Consider the following 25,861-nt stretch of genomic DNA (forward strand, 5'->3'; position numbering starts at 1 on the left):
TGGGGCTAGAGATGTAATTTAATGCGAGATGTAAGGGAGGTAAGAATAGGAGTCCACCTATATGCAAGCAAAGCCTAAAATGGTGCCAACTGTGATACAGGCAGGGTGAATTACTTAGGGGAAGACACCCCCACTGGACCTAGGTTCTTAACCATATGGCTTTTCCAGAGGCCGAGGGGAGTACCCCCTCACACTCAGGGGCCCAGCAGACTGGCCTTTGACCCTCACCGCAGAGCCCAGTGAACCATTAACTCCTCTCCACTTGAACCTCCCAACACTGGCCCCACTCCAGTCTCACCTAGAGGCAGGTGGGCTAGGAGAGGGGACCTGTTCCAGCCAGCTCGGCCTGTGTATGACGTGGCCTCTGCTCCAGCTGGACATCTGGGTGGAAGGAGGCTGCTCCTGAGGTTCCCCTCCCTGACTCAGGAGCCTCTTAAACCCACAAGGCCCGAGGTGACAGCTCTCTGTGAGAGGCGGTAGGGTGAGACCCTGGGGCCTGGAAGGGACTGGAAGGGTGGAGTTTAAGAACCTGGGTGCATGTGGAGTTGCTGTGGGGAGAGCTCTGGGTCAGGGAGTTAGTCCAGGAGCTGGCAATGAGCCTGCTTTAGAAGGAGGCAATGCAGAGGGAAGACAGAGAACAGGGACCAGCTACTGCTACTGCTACTGGACTCAGGCTGGGTCAGGAGCAAGGGTCTCCACCCTGCCCCCTTTTTTTTCTAGGTCACAGTCCTTAGGATGTGCCGGAACTAATAGACACTGAAACTGGAGCTTCCAGTCCCTTCCACCTGACCCTGGGGTGATGGGGCCCCTTGTGAGCCACCTGCTGTCTGGTCTGTGTGTCGGGATGCTCCTGGGCTGGGTAGGGGGCTCCATCCCTAATCTGGGCCCTGCGGAACAGGAGCAGAACCACTACCTCACCCAATTGTTTGGCCTATATGGAGAGAATGGGACGCTAACCGCAGGGGGCCTGGGCCGCCTTCTCCACAGTTTGGGGCTAGGCCGAGTACAGGGGCTTCACCTGGGACACCATGGGCCTCCCAGTCGTGTGCTACACCCAGCTGCAGACAATGCCACACACAGGTATGACCTCCTCCATCCTCAAATACCACAGCCCCCAACTTCCCAATGCTTACCTCAGGTCTCCGGTCCCAGTCTCCTAAAAGGAGATCCCTGGAATGACATTCTCCAGAATTCATCTGCCCTAGACTCTTCAAGGCCCATCTTGCCTTCTCCTAATTCTGCCTCCGTCTCCCAGCATGCAGTGATCCTGAGCTGTCCACCTTTGTCTTCTTGCACTCCTGGAGCCCTCCAGAACAAGAACAGGACCTTTCTCAGCCATCCCCCTCCCCATAGGGACCTGGGAGTACCTGGCTCAGCAGACCTGACTGCTCTCCTTTCCCTTCTAGGCCCCAGGACCCTGAGCTGAGTGTGGATGTCTGGGCTGGGATGCCCCTGGGCCCCTCAGAGTGGGGTGACCTGAAAGAGTCCCAGAATCCCCACCAAGCCCCCGGACCAGCCTCCTCTGGCCTGGACCTCTTTCACAGGCTGTTGCTGTTGGACCACTCATTGGCTGATCACCTGAATGAGGATGTGAGTGGAAGGCCCTAGAGAGGGGAAGGACCCAGGGGTTAGATGGCTCAAAATATTTAAAGAGCCAATAATGGAATAGAACCCCTCCCCCCCCCAAAAAAAAAGAATAAGAAAGAAGGAAAAAAAGAAAAAAAAATCCCAACATGGCCTCTGGTGTAGTGCTCACAAAAGGTGAGCCCACGCCCCAAGAGCCCGGTTTAGAGAACAGCCTTGGCAAGTGAGAGGATCCAGAGAGGCAGCCCAGGGAAGGAGGTAGGGACAGTTGGCTGGAGACCTGCAGGGAGTGAATGGCTGTCTGCATCCAAAAAGATGGTGAACTTATTCCACAAACATCAAAGGGCAGACAAGGCTGTCTGGCCCTGAACAGGCTCAGGCTGAATCCCTGTTGGGATCATCCAGAGGCAGGCTGGGTGGCACTGCGGATTCCTCTCCCTTCCAGTGGCCCAACAAGCTCCTTGACCACATTGACAAAGTGATAAAGGAACGGGGAGCACGGGGAAGGATGGCAGCAGTGCTTGCTGACCCACAATTTGCCTGAATCAAAATTTGCATTGGCTTCAGAGGCCACCAATAATAAACCCACAAGGAGTCCAAGTTATTCCTGCCTCTAGCTCCTACTGTACCTGCCAGTTGCAGTGACAGTGAGGGGGACTCTGGAGAGCCCCAGGGGTGCCTGCAGTGGAAGGATGGACTTGGAATAACTGAGTTGTGTTCCAGGGATTCCCAATGCATGACCCTATACTCAACTCCCCTAGTGTCTCAATGGCTCCCAGCTGCTGGTCAACTTTGGCCTGAGCCCAGCTGCTGCTCTGACTCCTCGTCAGTTCGCTTTGCTGTGCCCAGCTCTGTTGTATCAGATTGACAGCCGCGTCTGCATCCAAGCCCCAACCCCAGCCCCCTCGGTGGACCTACTGTCTGGTCAGTGGGTGAGGAGGTGTGGGTTGTACCCTGAGGCTTGTTAGGGAATGGGTCTCCTCAAAGTACAGCCCTGCCCCCACCTGGCCTCTGGAGGGGAGGGCACTCCCTGCAATCCTGGCCTAACTCAGGCTCTGATTTTTCCAGCCCTGCTTCATAGTGCCCTGGCAGTCCTGCTGCTCAGCCTCCCTGCTCCCCTCTCCCTGTTGCTGCTGCGGCTCCTGGGACCTCGTCTCTTGCGACCCCTGCTCGGCTTCCTGGGGGCCCTGGCCGTGGGCACTCTTTGTGGGGATGCATTGCTTCACCTGTTGCCACATGTACGTGAGGACTCTCCCTGTGATCCTTGCCTCCAGGGGCAGCTGACCTCCACGGATCCACGGAATTCCCAGCCATAGGACTGCGCTCCCCCTCCCCCTTTCTGTTACTCCTGGTCCCACTCGCCAGCTCTAGGCTTGGATCAGAGATGGCTGCCTGGCAGCAGGCAGGGTGGAAGACTTGCCACCTCCCATGTGGATTGGCGGAGTGGTGGGAAGGGAGCGGCACTGCCGAGGGCAGGGGCTTCTCTGATCTCCTCTCTGTCAGGCACAAGAAGGGCTGCACACAGGACCTGGTGGGCGACCAGAGGAGGATCCGGGTCCGGGGCTGTCGGTGCTGGGAGGCCTCCTCCTGCTGTTTGTGCTGGAGAACATGCTAGGGATCTTGCGACGCAGCGGACTCCAGACAGTGAGTAACACCCCTTCCTCCTGCAACTGCAGAGACCAGGATCCTGGCAAGGAACTGGCAGGACAACAGGCCAGCAGGTGCTCCTGGCTCTCTGAGGTTTGTGTGATTGTGCAGCACTGAACAGGGCAGCTAGGCACTCTGTAGCCCAGACTTAGGACTTGCAGCCGAGTGGCCTCCTCCCTCAATTTCAAGTCAACAAGAAACAGAGTTGCCCAGCCGAGCAGAGGGTAGAGGTCCAGGTGGTAGCTTGGCCTTGGTCACCAGGAGGGCTACTGTCCTATTGCAGAGATGCTGCAGGCAGAAGCGAAGGGATTTTGGCGCACCGCCCCTGGACCCAGAGGATGGCTGTGGGAGGGCCCTTCAGCCACTACAGGCAGCTCCAGGTGACTAGCACATGGAACAAGGGGTCAACTCCCAGCTTACAGCCCTTCTGGTACAGCCACCAGCATCTGTCTCCATCCTTCTTCCTGCAGAGCCAGGGGTTCAGGACCAGAGGGAGTGGGACAAGCAGCCTTCACGAGCCCCAGCCCCTACTGGGCACCAAGGCCACAGTCACGGATGCCAGGGTGGCACTGGTGCCAGCATCACATGGATGGTTCTCTTGGGAGACGGCCTGCATAACCTCACAGATGGCCTGGCCATAGGTGCGAGAGGAGGGGGCAGTGGGAGGCTGGGGCTCCCTGGTTGCCTACCAGCTGGGGCCAGTGAAGGGCAGCCAAGAAGAGCACGACGGGAAGACTGGGCCAGGTGTGCAAACACCTGTCCCGGGGAGGCTTCTTCTTACCTGCTCCCCATCCCAGGGGCTGCCTTCTCTGCCAGCTTCTCCAGCGGCCTCAGCACCACCCTTGCAGTCTTCTGCCACGAGCTGCCCCATGAACTGGGTAGGAACAGCACAAAGCAGGGGGAGGCATGGAGGAGGGGGCCAGAGGGGCAGTGGCTGCGGGCTCATCCCCTCCCCTTGTTTGCTTTCTCTCACAGGTGACTTTGCAGTGCTACTTCAGGCAGGGCTATCTTTTCGGCGCCTGCTGTTGCTAAGCCTCGTTTCTGGAGCCCTGGGCCTGGGGGGTGCAGCCCTGGGTGTGGGGCTCAGCGTGGGCCCCATGCCCCTCACTCCCTGGGTGTTTGGAGTCACAGCCGGGGTCTTTCTCTATGTGGCACTGGTGGACATGGTGAGAGGTGTGGGGTAGGGCAGAGAATCAGAGAAACAGGGGGGTGGGGTATGTGTGCGTGTGTGTGTGTGTATGTGTGTAGGGGAGGGAATACTGAGTCCCTCACCTTGGGTGGGGGTGACCACAAGGGCAGGGTGTTAACCATAAACTCCTAAGAGAAGCAAGGGGCGGGGGCTGCTGAAGCCGACCACCCACTTCTTCTAGTGTTGAGAGGTCCCAGACAAGGCTAGAAGCATGACTGTCTTCTTTCCTTCCAGCTCCCGGCCCTGCTGCGTCCTCCCGAGCCCCTTCCCACACCCCACGTGCTGCTGCAGGGGCTGGGGCTGCTACTGGGGGGCGGCCTCATGCTCACTATAACCCTGCTGGAGGAGCACCTGTTGCCCCTGGTCTCTGACGACTGATGGGGCGGCGGGGAGGGGTCCAGGGTGCCCCTCTTCCCACCACTGCCCAGCTACAGGAATGGAGGCGGGACACAGGGCCAGTAGGAGCAATAGGATTTTAATAAACAGAACCCATCCCAAAGCCATGACTACGACAGTTGTACTTGCACCAAAACAGCATAGAAAACCAGGTTGCAGTGGGAGGGTTTCAAAGCAGGCTTGGGGGAAGGACATGAGTAGGGGGCCTGGAGGGCGCAGGGTACATCAATCTGCAGGGAGAGCATTGTGCTTTAGCCCAGGGAGGAGGGGGAAGGGGAGGAGCAAATGCACCAAGGTCCCCACTTGTTCCTGCCGTCCTCAGCACCCTGGGGCTGCAGGCATCTCAGCAGACCAGCCCTTTATTGCTGCCCACCAGCGTGAAATACCCCGCCCCCTCCAACCCCAACACTAGCACCACAGGTGGATCCAGGGCAAGGCAAGGGCAGGGATGGGAACATTGCTTTAGATAAAGATTCACTAGAATCCAGTGAATTGTGCTCAGTTCTCTTTACTTCCTACAACCGAGTACATGGGTCACAGGGTGGAGGGTGCGACAGGACATGGGCATGCCCTCTGTGCCCCACAGCACACACCTGCACACAGGATGGTGGTATCTGCAGCATCACAGGCATGCAGGGCATGGGGAAGGGGAGGGTCACACACACATAAATGCCCACAGCGGGTACCAGACAGAGAATGCCCCTGAATATGCACAGCTGTACATGGGGACCCCTCACTTCCCCTCCCCCCACCCCGCCCCACCAACCCTCTCCCCTGTCTTGCCATTCCCCAGGCAGAGGAACTGTATTGCTTTGAGAGAGCCACCCTGGGGGCTGCTCTGCCAGGCACCCCCTTCCCCACCCCACCCCCCGAATTTTGGCACATCTGCAAGACACATGGCAGCGAGAGTAGACATCTCCCTGCCAGGCTTCTGGAGCTTGGAGCCAGGGAAGGGAGCAGGAGACTTCATCCTCCATCTTTCCTTTAGCCCTTCCCAAACTCCTGCCAAACCCACTGCAGCCGGAACCCATCCCACCCCTCAACACACACATACAAAGCTGAGTTATCCAAGAATACAAGGGGGAATAAGGAGATTGTCCGGGATGGGAGCGGAGGCGGCGGGGGGGAGAAGGGGAGACTGGAAGCAGAGGACCCCCCCTCTGATGTGGGGGTAAGACTGGCACAACAGCTACTTTAGTGCAATTGGAGAGGGTGCCCAGAGTGAGGGATGGAGATGGGAGGGAAGGCTCTCCCCAAATTCCCTGGTGGCAAAGTCAGACATCCGAATGCCCCCAGGGAAAGGGCCTAGCAGGAGTGAGCGAGGACCAGGGGCAGATCCTATGGCGCCCACCACCCACTGCCCTCCCAAATGCAGTGACGGTGTTCCCCTCACACCTATGTGGGCAACAGCAGCCTCGGAGTCAGTACCTTCAAGTAATTTACAAGAGCAGACCTCCCACCCAGCTTCCTCCCATCTCTGCATTTGGTCGCTTCTCTAAGGGTTGGGTCGGGAGGAGGGGGATCCCCACATCAGGCCGGTTCCTTTCCACCTCCCTCTTCCCAGACCACTGGGCTTGGTCCTCAGATTCCTTACCTCCGTCCTTGTCCAACTGGGATCAAGGCCACGGAAGGCTGGAGCCACCACAGTTAGAGGGGAAGGGGCTGCTTTGCTCCTGTCCCTCCTTCTAAAAAGGTAGGGTTTCAAACTAGGCGAGACTGGGGTTCCCATACCGGCCGTCCCCAGGGAACAGGGTTTCCGGGCTAGGGTCTGTAAGGCTATTTTCCTTTGCAGCTGGAAGGGAAGGTGGGAGTGAACACTGGATTGTGGGGAGAGGGTGGGAGATGGCAGAGGGAAAGGGGAAAGAGGCCCCTGGGCTGGAGTCCATTCACTGGAGCCATGTGGAAGAAGAAACACTCCGTGAGCCACACACTGAGTGCACCTACTCCCAGCCCTGCCAGCCTGGTCCCAGCCCCGGCTCTCCAGACTCTGGAAGAGGTTTGTGGGGGAGGGTACAGCTATAGAACCGTTCACTCTGGCCTTAACCCACCCACCCCTAGCCTCTTCTCCCTTCCAGTGGGGTGGGAAGAGAAAGGAAGGAGGTGCTCGGTGGGCGACAGCGGTGGAAACAGTATTGAGTTTTCCTTTGGTTACATATTGAAGGCAAAGGTGAGCTGGACTTACAGTCAAGACCAACAGGGGTGAGGGAGAGGGGTGGGTTTGGGGCTGAGGGGGTTGGGAGGCCTCCCTAGGCCCCTCCACTCCCAGGAACACAAGTCTAGGGGAGTAGTGGGGTGGTAGTTCCTCTGTCTCAACTTTCCCACCCCCCACAGCACCAAACAAAGGAGAAGCCCATCCCCTGGGTCGCCCTCACCCGCCCTGGGCTGTACATTCAGTGGTTTTCAGCAGTCCTATGGCTCAGCAGGCCACGGGGCGGGGAGGTGGCCCATCAGTCTCAGCTGGACAGTGGCAGTGACCTGGGTCTGTTGGTCCCTCCGGGGACCCAGTTTGTGCCTTTTTTTTTTTAATCTGAAGGATAGTACACAACCTAACCCTAGCAAAGTCACCGCCCAAGCAGGGACATTACCCCCAAAACATCAGAAACTGAAAAAACTGGCTCTTCCCATCTCACCCTCAGGTATGCATGCCTCTTTCTCGTCTCCTCTGTAGCCCTCTTGCTTGGTCTCCTTTTCAGGGACCTGGGGCTGTTCCCAGGGTCCTCACCTCAAACAGGCCTTTCCACAAAAGTGCTTATTACTTGAAGCAAGTGCTTTAGAGCTGCGGGGGAGGGGGCAGAGGGAGGACCAAAGGAAGGCGAGGACCTCCCCTCCCCCTGCAGATTGGGGGGCATTCAGCCTGTTTCGCTTCTCCACACCCGTTTAAGTCAGAGATTAAAACAAAACAAAACAAAACAAAACAACCCTTAACATTTAAAAATAAATATGCAGTGGCCATGAAAATGGTCAAAAATGCTTCGAAACACACTAGGGGCTGAGGAGCCTGGGGTGGGGGGGCGGGATTTCCTTTGGCATAAGGAGAGGAGGCCGCTCTCCGCCCCCAGGCCTCCTCACAGTCACATGAGGAAGGCCCAAGGGTGCTCCTCTACCTGGCCTGTCCCAGCACGGCCAACCCAGTGCTGAAGAGGAGGTGGGGAACAGAGAGCCCCTGAAATCTCACCTAGCATACAAGGGAGCTCCCAACAAGTGCTCCAATTTTTCCTGTTGTCGCTAAGCAGTGACAAAGGAGAACACGACTGCCACCCAGGAGTCTTGGCCAGGAGGACCCATCTCCCACCCACCTCGCTCCCCCTACCACCTAGTTCCCAGCACCAAAATGAGAGGAAGGGTTGGAATGGGAAGATGTGGGGAAAGAGATTGCAAGTTGCAGGGGGAGGGAAGGCAGGGAGGGCAAGCTTTGCAGAACCAGCAGGGTGGGGATGGGGGCTGCAGCCCTTAAGAGAGGTCACATTGATTGTCGTAGAGGGGGATGGTCAGGGAGTGAAGGGGGTGGGGAGGGCAAGAGGGGCATTGCAAGGCCCTTTGGCTTTGAAAACAAAAATAAAAACTAAAAGCTGCACAATCCTTCTCACCAATAATGGTCATTTGGAAACCTTGAAATGGTTTAGGAACTGAGAGATAGGGAAGTAAGACACAGATATGGGGGCTAAACAGGGACCATGAGAAAACTCAGGATTTGGACAAATACCCCAAGCTTCAGGAACCAGCATGAGGTGTGGTTAAGGGCATCTGCTAGGCAGGGAGGGAGGGAGGAAAAGGGGAGGAGATCTCTGGGATGCCCATCCCCTCTCCCTACTCCAGCCTACCGGGCAAGGATGGCAAGACATTCAGGGGACACAACTGAAAAATGGCTAAGTTTGAAATCAAGCAATCCAGGGTTGGGGGAGGGGCAGGAGACCACGGGACCCCAGAGCGGGGGGTCAGGAGAGCCCTGCACTGTGTAAACGAAACCTGTCCAGTTCTCAGGGGCCAATACTGACGGCAGTCAAACCCAGGCCGGGCTCACGGTGGGGCGGGGCGTGAACTCTATTCAAGTTCTGTGTCTTGGTCCCTGGCTGAGGTATTGAGTGTGAGGAAGGGAACGCTGGGCGATGAGAGTGGGGCCAGCTGTCCAGGCAACTTGACTAGGAGAGGGGTAGACAGGGCATGAGAAGGGACCAGGGCCAAATTCAATGCTACATTTAGAGAAAAAACCGCCCCTCCTCACTCCAGCCCAGTTTGGCTTTTTGGGGTGTGCCTTTCAGGGATCTTTATCAACGCAGCCCCTCCCCCCCAGCTCAACCCCAGTTCTCCCCACTGCTGGGAAGGCAGGGACCTAGCCTCAACGTCTCTTTGCTGCCGCCCAGCCGCAGGTCAGCACTGCATCCTCCCGCTAGAGGAAGCAGCCTCGGTCCCTGGTCAGCCTTGCTCCTCCCACCATCTTTGGCTTCAGATCGGGAGTGACTGGGGGCGGTGGGAACTCTTGGACATAACGGACAGTGGAGGCAGACGGGGTGGGGCTGGGGGCACGCATGGGGGAACTCTGGGATTGGGGCACAAGAGGGAGAACACGATCCCTCCCTCCACACATGCAAACACATGCCTGAAACGGGTAAGGACATCCTAGGGCTGTGGTGGTTTTGAAATGGGCAGGGAATTAATTTGTTTCTTCCCCTAAAGGACAAAATGCTTACTTAAAAATTCATGACAAGTCTCAAAGTCTGGGGAGAGGAGAGCCAGGGAGGGGAGGGCCGCAGGCTCTGCTCTCCCAAAAGAAGTAAAAAAGAAAAGCAAGGTTAAAGTGCGTGGTCAGGGGGCCAGGCCAGGAGTGGGAAGAGGGTGGGGCAGGCTGTGGGGGCAGAACCAGCCCTTGATTTGCATATGAGGAGCCAGGGGGAAGAGTGCGGGATTGGGGCCCAGGTACAGTAGTTGCTGCTTCAAGTGTTTTGCATTTGAACTTCAGGGGCGATAGGTACAGAGGTGGGGAAAAAGCTCCAGGCCCCAGTGCTAAATATCCTCCCCCCTCATTCTCTAGCTGCCCCTGAAGGGGGAGAGGACACCCCCAGAGTGCTCACACAGTACCAGAAATTAAGGCTTCTCACTGCTGCGGGAATGGAGGGGCCAGCCGAGCAGGGAGGCAGTGATGGGAATGGAAGTGGGGGGGAGGGGAATCTGCCTGGCAGTGAGGGGTGGGGGAGGGGGCACAGTGGGGAGAGGCTGAGGAAAGAATGGGAGCAGCTGGCAGCAGAAAGAGGGAGCTGAGAGGTGGCATCAGAGAGGGGGAAGCCAGGCATTTAGCAATCATTTGGGGACACTTGGCGGAGGGGTCGCCTGGGGGTACCAAGGGCCTGGGGTGCTCCCTATATGCCCCAGGTCCCTGCCAGGCTAGATGGTGCGGCAAAGGGGTGAGCGGCTGCTCCCCAGCGCTTGCTGTCCCCCTCCGCCCCCCTCCGCCCCCCTCTGCCCAGTCGTGTTCTCCTTTAAAGTGCCCTAAATGTTTAGACTTTTTCTAAATAAATAGAATAAGGTATCAAGCCACCGGCAGGGAGAGGGGTACTGAAGGGGGCTACTCCGAGTAGCAGCCATCTAGGCCGATGGCGCCATGCCGCTCCTGGCTGTAGGGGCACGAGGCCCCGTGGGGCAGGGCGCCGCAGCCACCCACCGTCTTGGCAGCCGCGATGCTGCAGTTCTTGAGCAGACTGAAACTGAAAGGGCTGACGGCGTCCTTGGGTGGGAAAGGCTTCATGGTGGAAAGGATCAAGGCCAGGCAATCGGCCACATCTTTGTTGGGAGCGCAGGCCAGTGCTGGGGTGTGACCTGTGGAACCACACCAGGAGCAGCTCAGGTCCAGAGACCTATATGTTGGGGTTCCTATCTGCCCCTCCCAGACAGTCAGGCACCCACCAGCAGGGTCACAAGTCAAGGATGACTGGGACCCCAGAAGGCTGACAGGCAGATTCTCAAAGTGCAGCCTAGAGGGTGGAGGGTGCAGCTGAGGGGACAGAAGCCTGATGTGTGTGTGGTAGAGGGATCTTCCTGACCTTGCTGACGCCATTTAGTTCCACTTCATTACCCTCCCCTCTGAGACTCCAGGGTATCAATGTTGGGGTCCCTGCTTGACAAAGTCCAATAGGGAAGAAAATCTCATTTACAGCAAGGTTGAGAAGCCACCCCCTTAAGGCTGGCCTTGGTCCCAAGCCCAAGAGAGGTGAAGATTCCAGCCTCCATCTACCTTCTTCATCCACGGCCAGCACTGTGGCCCCACGACTCAACAGGGCCTGCACCACAGAGGCTAGACCGTTGCGGGCAGCAATGTGGAGTGGCCTGGGTAGAAGGAAAAGGAAGAAGGACTGTGAAGCCAGCAGGAGGCCAGGGAGGCAAGGGCTCTGGGCAGGCACTGTGAGCTTCAGACAGTCCCAAGGCCGCTCTTTTTTCACCAACCCGTTTCCCCCAAATAGGAGCCCCCTGCCCCGCGCACTCACATCTGCAGCGCGCTGTTGGTAGCATTGATAAGGCCAAGGTCTTGGGTTTCTGCCAGGATCATGAGGGCGCACTTCTCATGGCCCTGCAGGAAGGGACATTGGGCACTTGTGAAGGAGGTGGGAATTGGGGAGGGACAGCAGGTGTCCCATAAATAAGTTTGCCTTTGGCTCCAACCTGCTCTGCAGTCAGCGAGGTTGCAGTTGGCCTGTGAACCAGCACTGCGCCCCCCTCAGGCAGTACCTTGCTACAAGCCAAGTGGAGGGCAGTGTTCTTATTCTCATCCAACACAGTGAGGTCCGCCTTCCCTCGATACAGCAGAAATTCTGAAAGAGAAAGGCCACTGAGGAAGTGACGCCTCTCCCCTCCTTCCTGTGTGCAACCACGGAGACCCAGGTGGCATCTTGCTCCCAGCCTCAGCCAACATGCCAGCGGCCCCTGCCTCCCTTGCCCAAGGGACCGACCCCTACACACCCACAGCAGCGGTCTGCCCGTTCTCGGCCGCTGTCATGAGTGCTGTGCGGCCACTGTGGTCAGTGGCGTTCACCTCGGCCTGGTGCTGCAGCAGCATCCGGAGCCCAGAGACGTTGTCTGCGAAGGCAGCGGCGTGAAGGGGGGTCCTGTGGGCAGACAGGGCAAGGTGAAGTGGGGCACACCCTTGGTCCTGAGCACACAGTAAGCTCGGGGCAGTCCCTCACTCACCGTCCTTTGGCATCTCGGCTGTTCACAATCTTGGCACCCAGAGCTCCCAGCAGCATCTCTGTGGTGCTGTCCTGGTTATTTATTCTGGGGAAGAGCAAGTGGGGGACATCAGGAAGGGCAGGGTAAGCAGACTTCCTGTCTGGCCACACGGCATAGCCCCCAGAGACAGAGGAGGTGGGGGCTGACCCTGCAGAAGGACTTACACTGCACAGTGCAAAGGAGTGAAGGGGTTTCCTTCCAGGTACGAAAATGGGCTGTGTTCAAGTAGCAACTCCAGACAATCTTCATGTCCTGGGGACAAGGACCAAAGGGCAGTGACAGGAACAGACAAGATCCCTCCACCCGGCCCGTGGCAACCCAGGTCCCCAACCCAACACACGCATCCTGGAGCATGCAGTACCAGTGTAGGAGGCCCAGTGCATGGGCGAGTAGCCACTGTAGTCTACCCCGGCATCCAGGGGGTCTGTAGAAAGAGCAGCCTGCAGCAGTGTCCGCAGAACTGCTGTGTGGCCACAGGCTGAGGCCAGGTGAATGGGTGTGCGGCCCTTAAAGTCTCGGCAGAGCACAAATGCATCATGGTCCAGCAGGGCAGCCAGGCAGTCCTCACAGCCGGTCACTGCCTGTGGGTGACAAAGGGGTGAGTGGCAGTGAGCAGGAGGCTGCTCCAGCTGACCCGGGAGTAGCAAGCACCTCCAGAGCTCCAATCCCTGCTGCTTGACAAGGATTCCAGGGTTCCAGATTCCAACACCTGCTTCCCTGCCTCCCTGGGCCAACCATCAGGTTGGCCAGATTTTGCTTTGGAACTCTGGGGTGAGAGAGCAACCATGGAACAAAGAAAGGACTGAAGGGGTAAGAATCCTATTGGGGGAGGAGACTGCTTTTGTCACGAGAAGGACCTGGGTGATGGTGTCACTGTCTGAGGGGACAGGGCTGGTAAGGCATCATTAGCAGTATCTGGGTGGCAGGCATGTGCTTGGACATGATGACAAAGCAGGGCAGTCAGGTGGCAAGCACAGTCAAAGCCTGATATGACTCTGGAAGTGAAATCCCAGCCCACCTCCTGGGCAGTCTGGGGCCCTGCTCTGAATGGGTACTGACCTCCCACAAAAAGCCTGTCTGGGAGCGACCTGCTGCAAGCACTCACCCCACGGTGGAGAGCAGTGCGGCCCCGGAGGTCAGCAGCGTCGGCTGTGGATCCTTTCTCTAGCAGCAGATGTACACAGTCCACGTGGCCATTCATGATGGCCAGCATCAGTGGGGTTCTACAGAGGGTGTAAGAGAAAGGAGTGAGGGTCCAATGTGGGTAGAAACACCCTCATCCCATCCGCAGTCAATACTCACTGTCCATAGGCATCCATGACATCTGTGATGTCAGCTCGTTCCCCACTGTCGATCAGTAAGTGCAGGGAGTCAGTGTGGCCAGAGGCAGCTGGGGGATAGGGGAACGGGGGCGGGGGGGCAAGAATCAGAGTCAGGAGGAGGGAGCAAGGCCAGGTCAAGCCTCAAGGACTGCAGGGTCAAGGTTACGGAAAGACCTGGGGCAGGCAGGTGAGGGGGCAGTTCTGCAAATGGGAAGCCTCAAATCAGGATTCATGCCTCCATCCTCCTTCCTTCCCCACTCCCAGGCCTCATTCTGCCCAGGAGGGTTTTGGGGTGGCAAGGGAAGGCACTCACCAGCAGCGTGCAGGGGCGTCCATTTGCGCTTGCGCTCCTTGATGAGGGCAGAGGCACCGTGGGCCGTGAGGACCTCCACACACTCAGTGGAGCCTCGCTCCGTGGCCAGGAAGAGCGCGGTCCGGCCTTTGTGGTCCCTTACGTCCAGATTCACCAGCGTCTCGGCCAGCGTCTTCAGGGCTTCACAGTGACCGTTATAGGCCTGGGGGCATACAGGCAACCCAGAGAGAGCTCGTGATGTGCGTCTGGCCCCACTCTGCTTTGGGGGCCCAAGGAGACGCTCTGGGCATCAGCCCTCCACAAGCTCTCCAGACCTCTCCCCTGCACCACGCCCATCCCCTGATTGGCAGCAATCAGGCTCAGGTCACAGGAGCTGGTGCCTTTGTGGAGGCCTGAGAACAAGCTAGGAGCAAGGAAGGCAAGAGAAGACGAGGGACTCACAGCTAAGTGCAAAGGGCTGACTGGAATGGTGCTCTCCACATCCTCCAGGCAGTTAAAGGATATTTCTAAGAGCTGCAATGGAGAGGAAAGTGGGTGTTGGGATTCGGGAACTCCAAGGTGTAGCCCACCCCCAACTCAGTCATCTGCTATTATCCTGGATCCATAGCATGCCCGTGATACAACAACCTCTAGGTTTCAGAATTCCCACACCCAGAGGCGAACCATGTGCCTCGGCCCAGCCCCGCCCCCCCAGGCCTAGTGCTGGCACATACCAGTTCGAGGTTCTGTCTGTTGCCGTAGGCGGCTGCATAGTGCACAGCTGTGTAGCCCTGCCTGTCCCGCAGGGAGGGGTCTGCACCATTATCCAGTAAGAACTCCAGACAGCTGTGGGGCCGGGTAGGCCTGTGAGGCACACGCCTGAGAGGGACAGAGGGGGCCTCACCAGGACCCCCAGCCATCACCTCACCTCTGCCCCCAACCCTGTCCGCCCTCAGCCCAGTTCTGCGCCATAGCACTCAGGCTTCACTTCCTCCTTCCTCCCTCAACTGCTTTCCTGGAAAACCTTGGAGTATGAGCTGCAGCATTATCACCCTGCCGGTGACCCACGCACACGTGGTGACCGCAGCCCAAGATGCAGCCTCTTCTCGGCCCACCTGAAGCCACTCTTACCCATCTCTTTTCATTGTTGGTGATAATAATGAGGATATTTCAGAGGCAGAGAGAGACTGAGTGCTCCCCCATCTGCTAGGAAGAAATCTGGGTCTCCCACATAGGTAACAGGGACCCTTGGACCTGGAGTCACCACTGCTGTCTCCCAGGTTCGGTAGACAGGAATAAAAAAAAAACAGAACTGGGAATCATTCATGCCCTCTGACATGGGTATCTTAACCACTGGTCCAAATGACTGTCCTTCTATTCATTTCAGTAGACTAACCCTTTGCCTGCAGGACAGGCATCCTATAAGGGCACCAGTTCAAATCCCAGCTGCTCTACTTTTGATCCAGCACTCTGCTTATGGCCTAGGAAAGCAATATAGGATGGCCCAAGTGCTGGGGTGCTTGTACCCATATAGGGAGACCCAGAAGACATTCCTTCTCCCAGCTGAGGATCAGACCAACTCTAACTGTTGCAGCCCCGTGGGGAATGAAGCAGTGGATGGAAGATCTTCTCTATCTCTCCTTTTCTTTCTGCAACTCTGCCTTTCAAATAAAAATAAATCTTCATTTAAAAAAAAAAAAAATCGGGTCCAGCGACATAGCCTAGCAGCCAGCAGCTAAAATCATCCATGTGCCAGGATCCCATATGGGTGCCATTTTGTACCCCGGCTGCTCCACTTCCTTTCCCGCTCCCTGCTTGTGGCCTGGGAAAGCAGCAGAGGACGGCTCAAAGCCTTGGGACCCTGCACCCATGTGGGATACCCAGAAGAAGCTCCTGGCTTCTGGCTTCAGATCGGCTCAGTTCTGGCTGTTGTGGTCACTTGGGGAGTGAATCAGTGAACTGAAACTCTTTCTCTCCTTCACTCTATCGCTTCTCGGCCTTTTGGCTAAGATCAAGGGTAGTATCTCTCCTTCACTCTGTACATCTGACTTTCCAATAAAAATACATAAAATCTTAAAACAAAATAAAATTTCAAAAATCCCTCTTTCTCCTCTCTCCTCTGTTTATGTCAGCCTTCTCAGCTAGTTACCTCTTTCCCTGGTGCTCTCTGCACTGTTCTCACAACCTATTTGTAGCTTAACAGCAATAGTGACAGTCAGGCATTAGCACATGGCCTGTGTCCAGCACTATTCTGAGTCCTCCATGTGTGTTTAAAGAAAAGCCTCATATTGATTAAGATGAGTTTTGACTCTGGTTGAGGAAACCGAGACACACAAGAATAACTTGCCAAAGGTCACACAGCTACTACTTGCATTTGATTATGCTTTTCCTTTTTTTGGGGGGGAGGGGAGGCAAAGACTGTATTTATTTATGTGTAAGTCAGAGTTAAAGAGAGATCTTCTATCTGCTTTTTTACTTCCCAGATGGCTACAACAGCCAGGTCTGGGTTAGGCCAAAGCCAGGCATTTCCTCTGGGTCTTTCTCATGGGTGGCAGTAAATCTTTGTACCATATTCTGCTGCTTTTCCCAGGTCATATGCAGGGAGCAGAACTGGAAGTGGAGCAGCTGGGACTTGAATCAGCACCCTTACGGAATGCCAGCATTTCCCTGCTCCGTCACAGCACTGGCGCTAATTATTAACACCTTTTGTTTTTTTAAAGAAAGTCTTCATTGTAGAACAGTCTTACAGTTACAGAAAAATGACTAAGATAACACCAGTGTTGTGCTGCTGTGGGCCAAGCTGCAGCCTACAATGTCAGCATTTTATCTGAGCATAAATGCAAGTTCTGGGGCCCGGCGGCATGGCCTAGCGGCTAAAGTCCTCGCCTTGAAAGCCCCGGGATCCCATATGGGCGCCAGTTCTAATCCAGGCAGCTCTACTTCCCATCCAGCTCCCTGCTTGTGGCCTGGGAAAGCAGTCGAGGAAGGCCCAAAGCTTTTGGGACCCTGCACCCACGTGGGATACCCGGAAGAGGTTCCTGGTTCCCGGCTTCGGATTGGCACAGCACCAGCCGTTGCGGTCACTTGGGGAGTGAATCATCAGACGGAAGATCTTCCTCTCTCTCTCTCCTCCTCTATGTATTTCTGACTTTGTAATAAAATAAATAAATATTTAAAATAAATAAATAAATAAATAAATAAATAAATAAATAAATGCAAATTCTGGCTGCTTTGTTTCTGACCCAGCTCCCTGTAAATGTGCCTGGGAAAGCACTGGAGGATGGTCCAAGTGCTTGGGCAATGCCATCCATGTAGGAGACCTGAATGGAGTGCCAGTTTCCTGGTTTCTGCCTGGCCCAAGCCAAAGCTGTTACAACCATCTGGCAAGTGAACTAGAAGATGGAAGAGCTCTCTTTTGGTCTCTCCCTCTCTGTCATTCTTCCTTTTAAATCAATAAATATGTCTTATAAAAGAGAGAGAGTGCCAATATGCCCTGTGCCTAGCTTTCCCAATTACTAAAATATAATTTGTGTGAATAAGCTCTTTTACTTCACTTTCCCAATAGACTGGCATTTTAAGGGCAGAATTTTGGGAGATAATTCCTCTTTTCCCTTCTGTACCCAACACAGTACTTGGAACCCAGCACCTGTGGCCCAGACCAATGATCAGCCTGAGGCTTGAATAAGCCTGAGGCCTAGCACTTCTGGCCTTCCTCAGCCTGGGCTCAACACAGCTGTATCAGCACCTGCCACCTACCCAGGCTGGGACAGGTGTGGAGAGTGCATCCCAAGGGGTCTACCCTGCTACTCACAAGAAGGCCTCTTTCCTGCGGGACTCCTTCAGGGGCTCATCCTCCTCAGCATCGTGGCTGGAAGTGGTGTGGGCTTCCGCTCTGGGCAACAGGAAACGAGCAAGTCAGGGGATGGCTCAGGGTGGGAAATGGGTGGAGCAGGGCCCAGGCAGGAGCCTCACCTCCTGTAAGTATCGGAGGCAGCAGCATAGTGGAGGGGGGAGCAGCCTTTACAGTCGGCCTCGTTGACGCCTGCCCCAGCGGTCACCAGCGTCACAGCGCACTGGTAGCTCCCATTGGCAGCTGCATAGTGCAGGGGGGTCCTGGGAAACAGAGAGAAACCAAATCAGGGTGAAAACACCAAAGCTGCTCTGACCCCTCAGTCTGACCAGCTGCCACAAGGTTCCCTCCCTCTACTCAGATGTCCCCAGCGCACACATGCCCGGTCACACACCTGCCGAATTTATCTCTCCTCCTCAGGTCAGCTCCACTACTCAACAGCAAATTAAGACATTCTACATTCCTAAGAGCAAGAAGAGCGGTAAGAGCCCAAAAAGGGTTAAGGCAAGATGGAACTCGGTGGCCTCCCCTGCTCTTGTTGGGGGAGCAAGGGGAAGAACAGCTCAGACCCCTGCCCACCCCTCCTCCTAGAGCCTGAGAGGGAGACAAACTCACCCTCCAGAAGCAGCAGCATGAAGACAGGTGCGGCCAAGGTTGTCAGGTGTGTTGATGTCAAAACCAGCAGAGAGCACGTGCTCATTGCTAAGTGAAGACACAATGCTATACAGCTGACCTGGAGGGCGGACATCAGAAGTCACATCCTAGAGCCCTGGGCAGAGGGGCAGGAGGCCCCTGCTCTGCGGTGACCCGACCTCACCCCCAATCACCACTCGGCATGTACCTGAGGAAAGAAGCTTCCGGCAACAGTCGGAGAATCCAAAGAGAACGGCTAAGTGCAAGGGGAACATGTCATGGATGCCGCGCCTGCAAGAGATGGAGGAACTTGGTCAGTCCCTGGGCCGAGGAGGGGCTGGGTACAGGGCCCTGGTGTGAGCCCCCACTCCCCACCCCTGGCAGGGTGGGAGGTTCTGCATGCCTGTTTGGCAGATGACTATGTTCCCCCATGTTTGAGGCGAGCGGGGATGGACAGAGGTGAGGGCCACCCGGAAACGGGTCAAGGCCAGCACTCACCGGGCGGTATCCGCGCCATTGGTCATGAGAGTGCTGATGAGCAGCTCGTGTCCGTAGCGAGCAGCCACATGCAGTGGCGTGTTTCCAAACTTGTCAGCACAATCAATCTCGCTGCCTGAGGGTTGGCGGGGTAGGGATACACACACAAAAACCCAGGCAGAAGTCAGGCTTGGGACCACTCCCACTAGCAGTTCCCTTCTGAGTACCTAGAAGGGGTCAGGCTAAGCAGGCAGCACACATTGGTGCATGTAAGCCCTAGGAGGCTGGGCAGGGCACAGCAGGTGCCTGGGTAGGAGCTCCTAATGGGAGGACGAGGCAGAAGGTTCAAGGCAAGCAGGGCTCTCTAGGGCAGGGTTCCTGGCTGAAGGAGGGAGAGGAGGGGATTAAAGGCTGAGTCTCCCAGGCCCATACCATTCTGGATGAGGATCTGGGAGCGTGTGAAGCGGCCATGGATGGCGGCCATGTGCAGAGGACTTTTCCCTTCTTTGCTCTGTGGAAACAGCAAAGTTTCTTTGTTTTTGTTTGCTTTCAGTGCAAAGCACACAGAATGTTTCAAAGAATGCATCCCCGTGAATGAAGGGTTCCAGGGACATGCTCTCTCAAGTTCCCAGCAACCCAGACACGAAGAGTCAGGATCCCCCAAGCCAGGTTCCTCTCCCCACCCCTGCGGTCCCTGGAGGCACCTGGTAGTTGACATCAGCCCCGTTATTGACCAGCAGTTCCAGGCAGAGGGCGCCATTGGTGGAGACTGCAGCCACATGCAGTGGCGTGAAGCCCTTGTCGTTCGGCTGGTTCACGTTGGCGCCTGCATTCACCAGCTCAATGGCCACGGCATCCTGGCCCAGGTAGCAGGCGATGTGCAAAGCTGTGTTTCCAAAAGCGTTGGGCTCATCAATCTGTATTTCCAGGAGGGGAGGTGAAGCAGCGGTTTCAACACAGTGGCAGCCAGAATAGCCAGCCTCCAGAAACCCAGGAATCCAACAACTGCCCCAGTCCCATGACAAGTTTCTGACCCGAAAGACAGAGAACACTATGAGCATGGCAAATAGCATTCAGACCCCCATCTCATCCTCCCAGAACCACACCCCAAAACCAACACCTAGACCCCTTAAGCCAGTCCCAACTCCCTGCCCCCGTCCCCAGCTCATGCCTGACCTCGGCCCCCATGCGGAGCAGGTACTTCACCACTTCAACCTGGCCGCTGGCAGCAGCTGTGTGCAGCAGCCCATAGCCCTTGCGGTCCTTACAGCCCAGGTCTGCTCCTCGTGCCACCAGCAGCTTCAGGACCTCCAAATGCCCTGGGGAAAAGAATGCACCCTCTCAAGGTGGATGGAGGCTATACTCTGGAGGTCCCAGGGCCCAAGAGTCCACAACCCTAGGTGCCCTCCCACCGACCTCCTGGAGAGCGCCTCCCTGGATCCTCACCTAGAAAGGCAGCCCAGTGTAGAGGCTGCCGCTCCTTTTTGTCACAGACATTCAGGCTGGCTCCCTTGTTGAGGAGCAGGTTAACCGTCTACATCAGGACAAGAAAGATACCTGTCAGCACCGGGCTGGGCACAGGTCTCACCTCATGAAGTCTCCGTTCCCGAGCATGACAACCTTGGGGACTCCTGGGACCTCAGGTAGATGTGGAAGCCCCAGGGAAGGGCCAAAGAGGGCCTCTGGGTGATGGCTGGCTCTTAAACTCTGAGGAACCTTCGCTATCTTTTACTTATTTATTCAAAATGGGGAAAAAGGGCAAGCACTCCCACCACAGGTCACCACTCCTGAAGCCCACAGCAGCTGCAACCAGGAGCCGGAAACTTAATCCAGATCTCCCGTATGTGTGCCAGGAACCCTAGTCCTTGAGCTGTCATTTCTGCCTCCCAGGACACATAGCAGCAGGAAGCTGGAGTTAGGAGGTAAGTTCTGAACCAGGCACTTATTTATGGAATGTGGATCCCTCAACCAGCTTCGTAACTGCCAGGCCAAATGCCCACCCTATTCCTCTTACAAGTTGTTGGAAGTGTATGATGCAAGACATGGGATCTCTTTAGAAAAAAGCATGTATACAAACATTTTATGTGAGACTTCAGAGGGTTTATTAGCCTCTTGAAGTTCAAGTGAAAATTTCTGGTCCCAAGAAGCTGGTGCTGTGACACAGCAGATAAAACTGCCATCTGCAGTGCTAGCATCCCATGTGAACACTGGTTCAAGTCTCAGCTGTGCCACTTCCCATCCAGCTCCCTGCTAATGTACCTGGAAAAGCAGTGGAGGATGGCTCAATGCCTTGGGAACCTGCACCCATGTGGGAGACCTGAAGGAAGCTCCTGGCTCCTAGCTTCAGGCCAGTTTAGTTCTGGTCATTGTGACCATTTGGGGAGTGAACCAGTGGATAGAAGATTTCTAACTCTGACTTTCAAATAAACAAGTAAATTTTAAAAACCACACATACACACACATATACACCAAATATCTAGTCAGACCATTTATTCTATACTGAACACCTTTGCTGCTCCCTCCACCTTAGACCCAGGAATCTGGAAGCAAAGCTAGGCAAGCACGAGACTGGTAGAGACTGCAGTGGTCCTCACCTCAAGATGTCCGCTGTGCACGGCGTGGTGGAGGGCACTGCGCCCACTCCTGTCGGCCACATTGAGGCTGCTCAACAGTGGCGCTAGCGCCTCGGCACACTTGGTGGCCCGGTTGGCAGCAGCCACATGCAGTGGGGTCTGCCACAGCTTGTCCCGGGCATTCACATCTGCCGAATGTGCCAGCAGCAGCCCCAGCACCTTCTGTTAAGGGACAGGGGAGAAGAGAGAAGAGATATGCAGAGCAGAAGAGTAGAACAAGATGAAGCAGAAGCAGGGACAGGTCAGCTTGGCATAGGTGGCCCCATCCCCACCAGTACTAGATCATCATGTTTCCATCACATCTACGTCTAAGCTGGCCAACCTCAGAGCTTCCAATCTTCTTTACCCTGCTTAGACCACCTGTACCACTCCCTGAAAATCCTCACTTAAGATACATGTGAGAGGTTTTCAAAAAGCTCACCCAATACATGCATTATGAAAAACAAACAAAAAACACAGGGACCTCAAAACTTTTTGCTCCAAAATAAACTTTGTCATTTCATTCCATTTTCCCATAAACTTTTGCAAGTGCCACCGTCCACCTGCTCCCAATGAAGAAAGGGCCGCACATCCCACATCAGCATTTCCGCTACAGCCAAGAATATCCTCCTTCTGCAGCCCCCAGAGGTGTTTCCATGCCCTTGGTAAGCAGATACCAATTCCTCTCCTATCCACCCACCTCATTCCCACCGACCTCAACCCCCTCACCCCCGCTCCCGTGCTCATGATTGGCTCCTGTGTTGTCAACAACCACGATGGCTGAGGAGCAGGGATACAGCCTCTCTTGCCCTACAACAAAGAGACCAAATGCCCAAAGGGGGAATCAAACTTGAAGTGGCCCCTCATAGAGTGATGAGTCACTTGGGCCTAGCAGCAGAACTTCTGAAGTCTGTTAGCCTGGGGTTCTGCTCTCTCTGACTTCACTCAGAGCCCCTTATCAGCCAGTGTCAGAAGCAGGCCAGGGAAACCAAGGTCTGGCCTCCACACTCTGTACCCTGGGTGAAACGGATGGGGGGTCCTCCAGCCTCCACCCCACAGGGCTTTGATCACTTCCATTAGCAAGGGTGGAAGAGGCAGGAGGCCCCTACCTCGTTTCGGGAGGCAGCAGCACGATGAAGAGGAGTCAGCCACAGTGTATCCTTAGCGTTGACATTAGCACCTGTGGGGACACAGGGGTCTGTTTCAATGGCAAGCAGGGAGAGACACACACTAGGGGGTGTGCAGCAGCCAGGCACCAGAGATCAGTCCCTGTACAGGAACAAGGCGACTCCCTCCTCCCCTCAGCTCACCTCCTGGCTCCCCACTTTTACCTGACATCAGTAGCAACTGAAGGATGGGGACATCGCCTACGTAGGCAGCAGCATGCAGTGGGGTTCGCCTCTCTTGGTCCTGGAGGCAGAGAGAAGAGCAGAGGCTATAGGGGGTGGGGAGGGACTATCCAGGACCCCACAGACCAAACCTCAGAGCTCCAGGTCCCCTTCCCCACAATCTCCTCCCATAGGGTCAGCGGCTACTGAATGCCAAAGGCAAAAGCAGGCAGAGAGGGTGGAGGCCAAGGGGTCGCCCCTACCCCACCCCGCTTCTTCCAGGAGGGGTGCGAGTACTGCTGACCCGGCTGGTCCTGGGCTCCCAGCCTGACCTGCTCTCCACATCCCCAGATGCAGAGCAGGCTTCCACCCCCAGGGTGGAAATAGCTGCGGCCTCAGCCAAGCAGAGCCGCGGAACCGCCCCGCTGGCGGAGCCGGGATTCTGGGCTCCCCATCCTCCCTGTGCCCAACTCACCAGCACATTGATGTTCTCCTTCTGCGAGAGCAGGGAACGCACTTCCTCCACATCTCGGCTAAAGATGGCCTGGACCAGGGGCGGCTGCAGAAAGAGCCGGCAATTCAGCGAGCGGGCCGGAGCCAGAGCGGAACCAAGGGGGTAGGGAAGCACCAAGCTTTGAGGGGGGCTTTCGCTGGAGGGGCTCCGGTCTGAGGAGAGGGTATGTGGGTAATCCTGGACTGCAGCGGGCTCCTTCGGTGTCTCCGCCAGGTCTCCAGGGCCCCCAAGGACGCCCGCTTGGGTGAGGGGAGCGCGGTGTGGGGCGGGGCGGGAGCCCCGGGCTCGGGCCCAGCCTAGGCCGCACATCCCCGGGCTCGCGTGGCGGCGGCGCCGGGCTCTGGAACGAGGAAGCGGGAGAAAGAAAGAAGCGCTGACCTGGTCCGTGATGCTGAGGATCCCCATGGCCCGGCCCGGGCTCCGTCCGCATCGAGCTCGCAGCGGCGGTGGCGGCGGCTCCACCGGGGACACGGGGCGGCCGAGGCGGCGGCTGCGGCGGCGGCTGCGGGGAGAGCTCAGCCCCGCCTACCGGGGGGCGGGCGAGCGGGAGCCCGCAGCGCTCCCTGGCGGCAGGCCTGGGCTCGGCTTGGGGCGCCCACGGTGCAGGATGCCCCAGGCTGCCGTGCCCTCCGCCCCGGCTGGGCGGCCCCAGATACCCGCGCGCGGGCACCTCCCTCGGTGGCGACGGCAGTCGCGCGCTGCTCTTCGCTTCCGGCCTGCCACCCGAGGGGGTTCTGGCCAGTAAGACCCCTCGGCGAACACCCACCAGGGCCTTGGTCCTGAGGTGCCGCCCAACCCAAGGCCCGAATGGCTGGCCGGCTCTCCCGCAGCCCCCCGGTGCCTCCGCCTGAGCTAACTCCTCCCTTCAGCGCTGTGGAGGCGCCTCTGAATCGTGGGGAGCCTGGGGCTTGCAGAGTGCTGCGGGTGTGCTTATGGGGGGAGGAGGTGGATTGAATAGGGCAGTAGCCACAGCTGGAAGGAAGGTGCGTTGCACCCATGGATAAGGGAGATCAGCTAGAAAGGAAATAGCAGAAATGTTCAAACTGCAGAGAGAAATCCCATGAATTTATTTTTAAAGATTTTTTTTTCTCGAAAGGCAGACTGATGATAGAGAAAAGAATGTGACATGAGCAATGGCTGAAGCCAGGAGCCTGGACCTCCCTCCTGGTCTTCCACGTGGGTGCCAGGGGTCCATGCACTTGGGCCATCATCCAGCTGCCTTCCCAGGTTCCTTAGGAGAGAGCTGGATTGGAAGGCGAACAGCTAGGACTCCAGGATGCCAGCATAGCAAACTGAGATGTTTTGTCACAAAGGCTGTTGTAAGACCCTGGCGTGATGGCTCAGTAGCTAAATTCTTGCCTTACATGTGCCAGTATCCTATATGGGCGCTGCTTCCTGTTCCAATCGCTCCACTTCCAATCCAGCTCCCTGGTTATGACCTGTGACAGTGGTAGAGAATGGCCTGATTCCATAGGAAACTGCACCCATGTGAGAGATCAGAAGCAGTTCCTGGCTCCTGACATGGGATTGGCTCAACTAAGGCCATTTTGGCCACCTGAAGTGAACAAATGGAGAGAAAATCTTTGTCTCCTTTTCTCTGTGAATCTGCTTTTCCAATAAAAATAATATTTTTTGAAGATTTATTTATTTTTATTGGAAAGGCAGATGTACAGAGAGGAGGAGAGACAGAGGAAGACCTTCCCTCCAATGATTCACTCCCCAAGTGGCCGCTATGGCCGGTGCTGTGCCAATCCGAAGCAAGGAACTAGGAACTTATTTCCAGTTATCCCACTTGGGTACAGGGTCCCAATGCTTTGGGCCGTCCTCGACTGCTTTCCCAGGCCACAAGCAGTGAGCTGGATGGGAAGCGGAGCTGCTGGGATGAGAACCTGCACCCATATGGGATCCTGGCACGTTCAAGGCAAGGACCTTAACAATTACGCTATCACACTGGGCCCTCAAATAAAAATAATCCTTTTTTAAAAGATTTATTTATTTTTATTACAAAGTCAGATATACAGAGAGAAGGAGAGACAGAGAGGAAGATCTTCCGTCCGATGATTCACTCCCCAAGTGACCACAATGGCTGGTGCTGCGCTGATCCGATGCCGGAATCAGGAACCTCTTCCGGGTCTCCCACGTGAGTGCAGAGTCCCAAGGCTTTGGGCCATCCTTGACTGCTTTCCCAGGCCACAAGCAGGGAGCTGGATGGGAAGTAGAGCTGCCTGGATTAGAACCAGCGCCCCTATGGGATCCCGGCGCATTCAAAGCAATGACTTTAGCTGCTAGGCCACGCTGCCGGGCCCAATAAAAATAATCTTAAAAAAAAGTATTGTAATGCATAATTTTCCATGCCTTAATTACTCCATGATTAAGGAGTTGGGGTACAGTTTACTTCAAAAGACTTGAAGATTTCCTCCCAACCAAGAAATGGAGGACCTGAGTCCCCTTCCCCATTAGAGAGGTAGAAAGCAGCCGAGATGGGAACTGGGAGAGAAGTTCATCCCAGACCAGAAAGGATAAAAGAGGGAAGAGGGCCTAGCGTGATAGGCTAGTAGCTAAAGTTCTCACCTTGCACAGTGCCTGGATGCCATATGGATACCAGTTCATGTCCCAGTGGCCGTGCTTCCCATTCAGCTCCCTGCTTGTGGCCTGGGAAAGCAGTGGACAAAGACCCAAAGCCTTGGTACTCTGCAGTTGAATGGGAGACCCAGAAGAAGCTCCTGGCTTCAGATCAGCTCAGCTCTAGCTGTGCAATCACTTGGAGAGTGAATCATTGGATGGAAAATCTTCCTCTCTTTC

The 25,861-nt window shown here is 56.1% G+C and overlaps 2 protein-coding genes and 1 pseudogene across 4 annotated transcripts; 2 read left to right on the forward strand and 1 right to left on the reverse strand.

Annotated features, from left to right (window-relative positions):
• Positions 1-329: 329 nt before the first annotated feature.
• Positions 330-4,883, forward strand: SLC39A5 (solute carrier family 39 member 5). Of its 3 annotated transcripts, XM_058673107.1 has the most exons (11): positions 330-453; positions 721-1,080; positions 1,407-1,590; positions 2,346-2,508; positions 2,653-2,822; positions 3,088-3,228; positions 3,515-3,611; positions 3,702-3,872; positions 4,029-4,109; positions 4,207-4,397; positions 4,655-4,883. In XM_058673107.1, exons 2-11 carry the CDS (start codon positions 800-802, stop codon positions 4,796-4,798), a joined length of 1,623 nt encoding a protein of 540 aa, XP_058529090.1. In that variant the 5' UTR covers positions 330-453; positions 721-799; the 3' UTR covers positions 4,799-4,883. The 3 variants fall into 3 exon arrangements, with proteins under 3 accessions (XP_058529090.1, XP_004589865.2, XP_058529091.1); XM_004589808.2 differs by lacking the exon at positions 330-453 and having other exon boundaries at positions 681-1,080; XM_058673108.1 differs by lacking the exon at positions 330-453 and having other exon boundaries at positions 686-830.
• ANKRD52 (ankyrin repeat domain 52) lies at positions 4,880-23,900 on the reverse strand. The gene is made up of 28 exons (XM_004589664.2): positions 23,438-23,900; positions 23,021-23,104; positions 22,549-22,627; positions 22,327-22,397; positions 21,200-21,400; positions 20,052-20,139; positions 19,782-19,924; positions 19,310-19,522; positions 19,038-19,116; positions 18,627-18,741; positions 18,337-18,419; positions 18,111-18,228; positions 17,890-17,958; positions 17,618-17,758; positions 17,457-17,537; positions 14,380-14,491; positions 14,108-14,179; positions 13,667-13,868; positions 13,334-13,421; positions 13,137-13,254; positions 12,393-12,612; positions 12,196-12,283; positions 11,993-12,076; positions 11,765-11,910; positions 11,534-11,616; positions 11,293-11,375; positions 11,043-11,134; positions 4,880-10,627 (listed from the first exon to the last, which is right to left on the reverse strand). The coding sequence occupies exons 1-28, from the start codon at positions 23,462-23,464 to the stop codon at positions 10,377-10,379; spliced, it is 3,231 nt and encodes a 1,076-aa protein (XP_004589721.1). The 5' UTR covers positions 23,465-23,900; the 3' UTR covers positions 4,880-10,376.
• LOC118757643 (U2 spliceosomal RNA) lies at positions 15,631-15,749 on the forward strand (annotated as a pseudogene).
• Positions 23,901-25,861: the final 1,961 nt, after the last annotated feature.

This window comes from Ochotona princeps, chromosome 15, assembly GCF_030435755.1.
Source record: "Ochotona princeps isolate mOchPri1 chromosome 15, mOchPri1.hap1, whole genome shotgun sequence".
Taxonomy (NCBI): Eukaryota; Metazoa; Chordata; class Mammalia; order Lagomorpha; family Ochotonidae; genus Ochotona; species Ochotona princeps.

Coding starts and splice junctions, on each gene's coding strand:
- SLC39A5 (XM_058673107.1), top strand. CDS start 800: ATGGGGCCCCTTGTGAGCCACCTGCTGTCTGGTCTGTGTGTCGGGATG. Junction 1,081..1,406: donor GCAGACAATGCCACACACAG/GTATGACCTCCT, acceptor TTTCCCTTCTAG/GCCCCAGGACCCTGAGCTGA. Junction 1,591..2,345: donor CTGATCACCTGAATGAGGAT/GTGAGTGGAAGG, acceptor CAACTCCCCTAG/TGTCTCAATGGCTCCCAGCT.
- ANKRD52 (XM_004589664.2), bottom strand. CDS start 23,464: ATGGGGATCCTCAGCATCACGGACCAG. Junction 13,255..13,333: donor GTCATGGATGCCTATGGACA/GTGAGTATTGAC, acceptor CACCCTCTGTAG/AACCCCACTGATGCTGGCCA. Junction 11,135..11,292: donor ACCAACAGCGCGCTGCAGAT/GTGAGTGCGCGG, acceptor CCTTCTACCCAG/GCCACTCCACATTGCTGCCC.